This window comes from Trichechus manatus, unplaced genomic scaffold, assembly GCF_000243295.1.
Source record: "Trichechus manatus latirostris isolate Lorelei unplaced genomic scaffold, TriManLat1.0 scaffold00069, whole genome shotgun sequence".
NCBI lineage: Eukaryota > Metazoa > Chordata > Mammalia > Sirenia > Trichechidae > Trichechus > Trichechus manatus.
Window position 1 is genome coordinate 6,154,599 of NW_004444005.1, and position 9,301 is coordinate 6,163,899.

Here is a 9,301-nt window from a genome sequence, read left to right on the forward strand (position 1 = left end):
CGCTGCGGAACGCAGAGAGGGTGTCCTGCTCCGTGCTGGGTGCTGCGGAACGCAGAGAGGGCGTCCTGCTCCGTGCTGGGCGCTGTGGAACGCAGAGAGGGCATCCGGCTCGGTGCTGGGCGCTGCGGAACGCAGAGAGGGTGTCCGGCTCCGTGCTGGCCGCTGCGGAACGCAGAGAGGGTGTCAGGTGTGGCTCGTGCTCTCAAGAGTTTTCGTCCAGCAGGCGAGAAAGAACGTGTCCGTAGAATTTTAAATCCTGTGCTGGGACCATGTGGGAAGTGCTGTGGGGCCCTGGAGGACTTTCAGCAGGCAGAGCCCAGAGTCAGTCCCGGGGGACATTCCCACAGGGCAGTCCTGAGTGAGGACGGAGGGAGGGACTAGCCCTACTCCTGGATTGTGGGGAAGGGGGTCCTGAGGAGTCCTGAGAGGCTGCAGTCAGTCCTCTGTGCTCCGCCTGAGGTCAGTCCTCATCTCTGCTCACACCAGGTCCCCTGGCCCCACGCTGGCTTCTTCTGCCCCCTTCGCTTCAGTGCGACCAGAGTGATGTTAACAATGCTGTGCGTTGGATAGGGTGCCGACATCCACACGTCTCTGCCCAGAACCAAAGTGCCCTGGGAGGTCCACGTGCCTGGCTTCCGGCTTCCTCTCGCCTTAGCCCATGTCCCAGTTCACCCTCCCGAAGCCCCAAAGCTCCACGTCCTGCCCATTTCTCTGCTTTCACCTGCTTTATAGAGGCTGCTCAGTGTCACCTCCACCAGGAAGCTCTCCCTGTTTGCCATTTAGCGCCTAACCCATTGCTACCGAGTCGATTCTGACTCATAGCGATCCTATAGGACAGGGTAGAACTGCCCTACAGGGTTTCCGAGGCTGTAATCTTTATGGAAGCAGATCTCCAGGTCTTTCTCCCATGGAGTGGCTGGTGGGTTCGAACTGCCAACCCTTTCTTTAACTGCCAAGCACTCAACCACTGCACCACCAGCGGTTCCTTTTAGCTCCCATGTTGTTGTTGTTGGGTGCTGTTGAGTTGGTTCCGACTAATAGCGACCCCGTGTACAACAGAACAGAACGTTCCCTGTCTTGTGCCACCTTCATAACCATTGCTGTGCTTGAGCCCATTGTTGCAGCCACTGCGTCAATCCATCTCACTGAGGGTCTTCCTCTTTTTCACCGACCCTCTACTTTACCAAGCATGATGTCCTTCTCCAGGGACTGATCCCTCCTGACAATAAGTCCAAAGTATGTGAGACGAAGTCTTGTCATCGTTGTTTCTAAGGAGCATTCTGGCTGTACTTCTTCCAAGACAAATTTGTCCGTTCTTCTGGAAGTCCATGCGATATTCTATATTCTTCACCAACACTATAATTCAAAGGCATCAATTCTTCTTCGGTCTTTCTTATTTATTGTCCAGCTTTTGCATGCATATGAGACAATTGAAAACACCGTGACTTGGGTCAGGCACACCTTAGTCTTCAAGGTGACATCTTTACTTTTCAACACTTTAAAGAGGTCTTTTGCACCAGATTTGCCCAATGCAACGCATCTTTTGATTTCTTGACTGCTGCTTCCATGGGCATTGATGTGGATCCAAGTAAAATGAAATCCTTGACAACTTCAACCTTTTCTCTGTTTATCATGATGTTGCTTATTGGTCCAGTGGTGAGGATTTTCGTTTTCTTTATGTTGAGTGTAATCCATGCTGAAGGCTGTGGTCTTTGATCTTCGTCAGTAAGTGCTTCAAGTCCTCTTCACCTTCAGCAAGCAAGGTTGTGTCATCTGTATATCACAGGTTGTTATTGAGTCTTCCTCCAATCCTGATGCTGCGTTCTTCTTCATATAGTCCAGCTTCTTGGATTATTTGCTCAGCAAAAAGACTGAATAAGTATGGTGAAAGGATACAACTCTGATGCACACCTTTCCTGATTTTAAACCATGCAGTATCCCCTTAGTTCCCATGGAAACCGAACTAAATCTATTACCGTCAAGTGGATTCCGACCCATAGGGACTCTGTGGGACAGAGCAGACCTACCCCATAGAGTTTCCAGGGAGCAGCTGGTAGATTGAACATGCCAACATTTTGGTTAGCAGCTGAGCTCTTAACCACTGTGCCACCAGAGCTTTGATAAGAGCTCCTGTATTACGGATTGAATTGTGTCCCCCAAAAAGCATATATTGAAATCCTAATCCCAGTACCTGTGAATGTGATGTTGTTTGAAAATAAGGTTTTTGAAGATGTTGTAAGTTAACATGAGGTCATACTGGAGTAGGGTGGGCTGTAATCGGATCTGAGTGGCATCCTTATAAAATAGGAGGAGAGACACAGAGAGGGACACAGAGGAAGGACGGCCTGGGGCTATCGGAAGCTGGGAGAGGCTGAAAGGATCCTCTTTGAGAGCCTTGGAGGGGGCATAGCCCTGCCAACACTTTGATTCGGACTTCTGGCCTTCAGACTGTGAGACAATAAATTTCTGTTCTTATAAATCACCCAGTTTTTGTGTTGTTCTGTTACGGCAGCCTGAGGAAACTCATACACCCTACACGTGGTACGGTCGGGCCATGTTGAGCTATGTCTCCTGAGTCTCTCTTCCACTGTTGCCTGGAGCCATGGACTATTTATTTCTGTATCTCTCCAGGGCAGGCACATAGTAGGTGCTCAAATGAGTACTTGCTAAATAAGACAAAGCCAAAACCTTGAGCATAGGGGGATTCCAGCACAGAATACGGATCCCCTTGCCTCTGGGGAAGGACGCTCATGGGAAGGAATTGTGTATTCGTGCATGGAAATTGGCAAGGAGAAACTAGTCATGCGCCCTTCAGGGACCTGGCCTCATGATTTCTTTAGGATTATTTATCTTCAAGATTCCTTGGAAGTGCATCATGCCTACTCACCAAAATGTGCCTTTGGGTAATCTGAACCCTTGCATTTTAAGGTTGCCGTCAGTGGCTTGATTATGGTGTTGGTGAAGAGTATTGAATGTATCACGGACTGCCAGAAGAACTAACAACTCTGTCTTGGAGAAAGTATAGCCAGTATGCTCTGTAGAAGCCAGCATGGCAACACTTCATCTCACTTACTTTGGACATGTTATCAGGAGGGACCAGTCCCTGGAGAAGGTCATCATGCTTGGTAAAGTAGAGGGTCATTGAAAAAGAGGGAGACCCTCAACGAGATGGACAGACGCAGTGGCTGCAACAATGGGCTCAAACATAGCAACGATTGTGAGGATGGCGCAGGACCAGGCACACCCCCTCAGCTGTGATAGATGGATAGATGCATAGATAGATAGATAGACAGACAGATAGGTAGCTGCTTTTGAGTTGACCCTGACTCATGGTGACCTTATGCACAACAGAAGGAAACTTTGCCCTGTCCTGCGTCATCCTCATGATCCCCAGCACGTTCAAGTCCGTCATTGCACCTACTGTGTCAGTCCATCTCACCGAGGGTCTCCCTTGCCCTCGCTGACCCTCTACTTCACCAAACACAATGTCCTCCTCTAGCAATTGAGCTCTCCTGATTATGTGTCCAAAGCAAGAGAGTCAACAGACAGTGCTGTGTTGTGATCGATAAGATTTTCATTGACTAATTTTTGGAAGTTTGATCGCCAGACCTTTCTTCCTAATCTGTCTTAATCTGGAAGCTCTGCTGAAGCCTGTCCACAGTGGGTGATGCTGCTGGTATTTGAAATATCAGTGGCATAGCAACATCATAGCAACCTGCAAGCCACCACAGTATGACAAAGTGGCAGATGGGTGATGGCCAGTGGCAATAAGGGGATGGTCAATAGGAGCCCTGGTGGTGCAGTGGTTAAGCACTCAGCTGACAACCGAAAGGTTGGCGGTTCGAACCCACCGGCTGCTCCGAGGGAGAAAGATGTGGCAGTCTGCTTCTGTAAAGGTTTACAGCCTTGGGAACCCTATGGGGCAGTTGTACTCTGTCCTATAGGGTCTCTATGAGTCGGAATCTAATTGACTCCACGACAATGAGTCATGTGCAAGTAAAGATGACGTATTGCTGCCGACCTTGTGCAAACATTTAACAAGCCACATAAGCACCTCTCATGTGTACTTACAGTGGGACAGAATACATCACAACAAGGCTTGCATTTTTACAAACTGCCCTCTAGCTGGGCCATGAGGGGCTCCAACTCTGGTGGACTCTGTCATCCTATGTGGCTGGTTGTGACACTGTGTCGAGTGACCTAATGGCTGTCTCTCTCTCTTCTCATTTGCAGGATGATGATGGGCAGGTTCGGTGAGTATCCTGGGCTTGGGAGAATGTGGGGTTCCCCAGCGAGCTGGGGCTGTCCTGGGAAGCTGCCGGGACTCACGCTGCCATGCTGGGGAGCAGGACCCTGGGCGGGTTTTGCTGACTCCCACAGTTCTGGAATCTTAGATCCTGCGTGCAGTTTCCCTGTGAGCCATGTAGGACTGACTGGGGTTGTTTCTCCGAGCCAGGAAAGGCTGAGTGGAGATGAGAATTAAAGGGGGATGGTCAGCACTTCAAAATGGACAAGAGTCTCGGCGATTCTCCCCGTGGGTTATGGGGACTGAGGCAGGGACTGACTAGGATAAAAGGGAGGGAGGATATGGCTGCTAGCCAAAGAGTCTGCAGTTCGAACCCACCAGCAGCTTTGCAGGAGAAGAGACCTGGCTGTCTGCTCCTGTGACGATTACAGCCTAAGAATCCCTATGGGGGCAGTTCTACTCTGTCACATGGGGGCACTATGAGTCAGAATCAACTCAACGGCATCCAACAACAACAGTTGTAAGTGGAGTGACCACACCCTCTTTCACCGTTAAAGCTGATGTTTCCCATCTTCATCTCAGCGAAGGACAGCTGACGGGGACAGTCAGCTTGTAGCAGCATTTACACCGCAGACATGGGCACCCTCGGCTTCCCGCCGCAGCCAGAGCAGGCGCCGTGCGGTTTGCGGGCCATGCTTTGGAGAATGTTTCAAATCAGAAAGCAAGTACTTGACCCCAAATGCCTTGCGTAGGGGACAGAAGAACGCTCTTGAAAGGAAATGTGGGAACCCAGAAGCAGCTTTCTTGCCTGCTTTGAGGGGATGGCACCTCTGGGTGCTTGGGCGCTGTTGGGTCCTGGGCTGTCAGTCATTATGAGACCCTCTCGCACATTCCTGTTGTTTTTGTATGAACAGTGGATGTGGCTCTTATATTATTAAAGATCTTGAACAAGAGGCAACGAGGTAATTATATGTCCTTAAGCTTTCTTAAGTAGACCCTAAGCTGTGGTGGGAAAATTCACAGCCTTTCACATTTTTTAAAGGAGCAGTTCAGTTCTTTCTAATGTCTTTATTATTAAAATAACACACACACACAAAAAGGAAATAAGAAAACCTCCCCTGTGCAGTAACTGAGAGGCAGGGCAGCAGTGAGGAGGGGGGCGCGTGGCTGGGAGTGGGACCCCAAAGCCGGGGGCCTGTTTCCCCAGAAGCTTGTGGAATTGTTCCCGTTAACTTCACAGGCACACGGCGTGCTTATGAAACGTGAACGGGCCATTAGTCAGCGACAGGCAATCAGTTCCGCCCCCGCGTTGCTGCCTCTGCTGACGCAGCTCCTGCCTCCTCGTCCCCCAGACGCGACCTCACACGCGTCTCACGTGGAGCAGGCCTGTCTCGTCCTGTGTCCTGACGCGCCACTCACACCCTCCAGTCCCCTACAGGTCACCACCCTGCCCAAGTGTGACTCGTCACCTCTCCCCAGCTCGTTCCTCCAGGGGTGCTGGTCTCAGGCTTGCCCTTCCAGAAGGTTCCTCTGCACCATTGTCAGATTCCTAAAAACCAAAGAACCGAATCCATTGCTGTCGAGTGGATTCTGATTCACAGCGACCCTATAGGACGGGGTAGAATTGCCCCATAGAGTTTCCAAGGAGCGGCTGGTGGATTCGAACTGCCGACCTTTGGGTTAGTAGCCATAGCTCTTAACCACTGCCCCACCAGATTCCTAAAATGCCCCTTATCCCATCATTCCACCCACCCCTAGCCCCTTGGCTTGTGCTAAGGCCACTGAGGCCCTCCCTGACCATCACTCTGGGCACACACACCCCCTTTCTGGCTGCCGCCCCCTGCTTGCCTGGCTCCAGCCTTGTGGCTCCCTCACTGTTCCAAGAGCACTCCCGGAAGCACCCACTTGCAGCCTTTGTGCTTGCAGTACCCTCTGCTTGAAATGCTCTCCCTCTAGATTACCCCATGGCTCACACCTGCTACTCCTCAAACGTCACTTCTTAGTGAGGACCACCCTGCCCCAATTACATTCTCTGGCCCTCCCTGCCCCCTTGCTGCCTTGTTTGTTTTTTAAATTGCTCTCTCTCTGCTGACGGGGAGCACTGCTTTCCTCTCTGTCAGCATTTACGCACGTAAGCTTCTGCCACCAGCCTGACATCCACGGCTGGTGCCAGCACAATTTGGGGGCCCCCAAGGCCCTTCCCCTGTTCCCGCCTCATGTGGCTCCTTGGGTTGTAAGCATCCTGTGGCCGGAGCCCTCTCCTCCCCATCCGCCAGCCCTGGGCCTGAGGCACACAGTAGGTACATAGCAAATGCAAGCTGCTCCAGAAGCTTCCAGAGCACCAAGCTGACCCTCCTTGGCCAAAGGCTTCTCCTGGGCTGGTGTTCTGGACTTCAGTTTCCCACCTGAGAGTTCTGAGCTATGGAGGGGGCGGGGGTTCCACTCTGCCTGCCCTCCCTCCCCGCCCCATCACTCCAGTGGGTGAGTGGGCTCAGGCGAAGGTCCCGCCTACTGATAGCATCATTGCCTGGCTGAGGTGGGGGAGAGGAGGCGTCTCTCCCACGGAAACTTGTCTCAAGGGAGCTGGGGAGGTTGCAGCCTGGTCTCCATGGCAACGGGCTGGGTGGTATCGCTTCCCTTTCTCTGCAGGCGGCCACCCCCTCCCCAGGCTCCCGCTGGCCCAGAGCCCTTCCTGAGGCCATGGCAGGACACGGGGTGGTGGGGGGTCATGCTCTCCTCTTTCCCTCGTCACCTCCTTATACCCTGCTAAGGGTCCCGTCACATCCTCCCTCCTTTCTGCCAACACGGCTCATTGTAGAAAACTCTAGCCTGATCTCACCACGGGCTTACGGCCTCTGTGACACCCCACCCTGCAAGACACAGCCCCTCTTAACCCGAGACAGACCACACCACAGACCCCCGTCCCTTGAACCTTCTCTGGTCTTTCTCCTGCCTCTCTCTTTGGGCTTTCTGTTCCCCCTGCCTGGAACACCCTTCCTCCTCCTCCCGCCCCAGCTCAAACTTCAAGGCTCCTTTGTGGAAACTTCCTCAGTCCCCTGGCCGGCCATTTGTTCATGGGCCCCAAACTCAGGTGCCTCTCAGGTCCAGGCAGGAAACACAAGAGGGAAGTGGACAGGATATAACATGCTAAGTGCCCCAGTGTTGGTTGGCAGTGGGGAGTGGTGGGGTCTGGGGCAAACTGGAAAGATCTGACCCCCAATAAAACTGATGCCCAGTGGGGAGGTAGGCTCTCTGTTGCCACTTGCTGGTGGTACCACCGTCTGCCTCCCCCAGAACGTGAGTCCTCCCAGGGATGGGGCTGCTCTTTGGTCATCTCTGTGACTGTCCCCAGAGCGGAGGAGGGAAGTCAGGAGCAGGAGCAGGCGGGGGGAGCGTGGTGTGTGCCTGCCAGGGGCGGCTCGTCTCTTTCGTTCACTGTCTCATTTCATTCCTCCTCCAGCAGGTGAAGTATTACTGGTCTTATTCCCACTGTGTTGTTGGGTGCTGTCACGTCCATTCTGACTCATGGTGACCCCATGTGTGCAGAGTAGAACTGCTCCACAGGGTGTTCAAGGCTGGGACCTTTTTTTTTTTTTTTTAATTATACTTTAGATGAAGATTTATGGAACAAATAGTTTCTCATTAAACAGTTAGTACACATAGTATCTTATGGTTAACAACCCCGCGACATGTCAATTCTGTCCCTTCTCAACCTTGGGTTCCCTATTACCAGCTTTCCCATTCCCTCCTCCCTCTAGTCCTTGTCCCTGGGCTGGTGTGCCCCTTTAGTCTCGTTTTGGTTTATGGAGCTGTCTAATCTTTGGCTGAAGGGTGAACCTTGGGAGTGACTTCATCCTAAAAGGGTGTCCGGGGGCCATACTCTTGGGGTTTCTCCAGTCTCTGTCAGACCAGTAAGTCTGGTCTTTTTTTTGAGTTAGAATTTTGTTCTACATTTTTCTCCAGCTGTGTCCCGGACCCTCTGTTGTGATCCCGGTCAGAGCAGTCAGTGCTGGTAGCCGGGCACCATCTAGTTGTACTGGACTCAGTCTGGGGGAGGCCGTGGTAGATGTGGTCCATTAGTCCTTTGGACTAACTTTTTCCTTGTATCTTGTTCTCTTCATTCTCCCTTGCTCCCGAAGGGGTGAGACCAGTGGAGTATCTTAGATGGCCGCTCACAGGTTTTTAAGACCCCAGATGCTAGTCACCAAGGTAGAATGTAGAACGTTTTCTTTATAAAGTATGTTATGCCAGTTGAGCTAGATGTTCCCCAAGACCATGGTCCCCACAAGGGCTGGGACTTTTGGAAGCAAATCGCCAGGCCTGTCTTCTGAGGTACCTCTGGGTGGGTTCAAACCACCAACCTTTCAGCTAGTAGTCGAGTGCTTAATCATTTGCGCCACCCAGAGGCTCCTGTTTCCACTTCACAGAGGAGGAGAAGGTTTCAGAACTTTTATTGGGCAGCTGGGATTTGAACCCCGACCTGTTTCCATTCCCAAGACTGAGGTGTGCTTGCCAGGTCTGTGGCCTGGTGTCCCCGCAGCCCCTCCCGGCAGTGACGGGCTTAGTCCCCAGGGTGCAGGTGAGCGCGGCCGTGCGGGGGGAGCCGCGGGCACAGGTCTCCCAGGCCACGCTACCTCCCACGGTCGCCTCTGTGAGCCCAGCGGTGGCCCAGCTAAATATACCCACTGACGCAGACGCTGCTCCACGCGGGGGTTTTCTTAAGCTGCAGTTAAAGTTCCTATTGCTTTGTAAAGATTTAGCCGGGATTTTTTTTTTTTTTTTCCTAAGCAGATTGTCTCAATGAGTATAATCTGACTTAAATGATTATAAAAATAATTTACAGCTGCTGCCTTAGAAAGATGGGTATGTGTCGGGAGGATATTCTGCTGGGCTGGGCCTTTAGTGAAGGAAGCTGGTGCCCACTCCCCCAGACACACACGGACACACACACACCACGCATACACACTCCATATATACATACACACCACACATACGCCATATATACACACACCACACACACACACTCCATATATACATACACACCACACATACGCC

At 52.0% G+C, this 9,301-nt stretch overlaps 1 protein-coding gene across 5 annotated transcripts in view; it reads left to right on the plus strand.

The window, feature by feature from the left end:
* The window catches only part of PARVB (parvin beta), a 117,142-nt gene that overhangs the window by 84,919 nt on the left and 22,922 nt on the right, over positions 1–9,301 (plus strand). For all 5 annotated transcript variants that reach the window (XM_023734609.1, XM_023734607.1, XM_023734605.1 and 2 more), the window contains exon 8: positions 4,234–4,253. In XM_023734609.1, the coding sequence (XP_023590377.1) occupies positions 4,234–4,253 (20 nt within the window). The remainder of the gene's footprint in view (positions 1–4,233; positions 4,254–9,301) is intronic.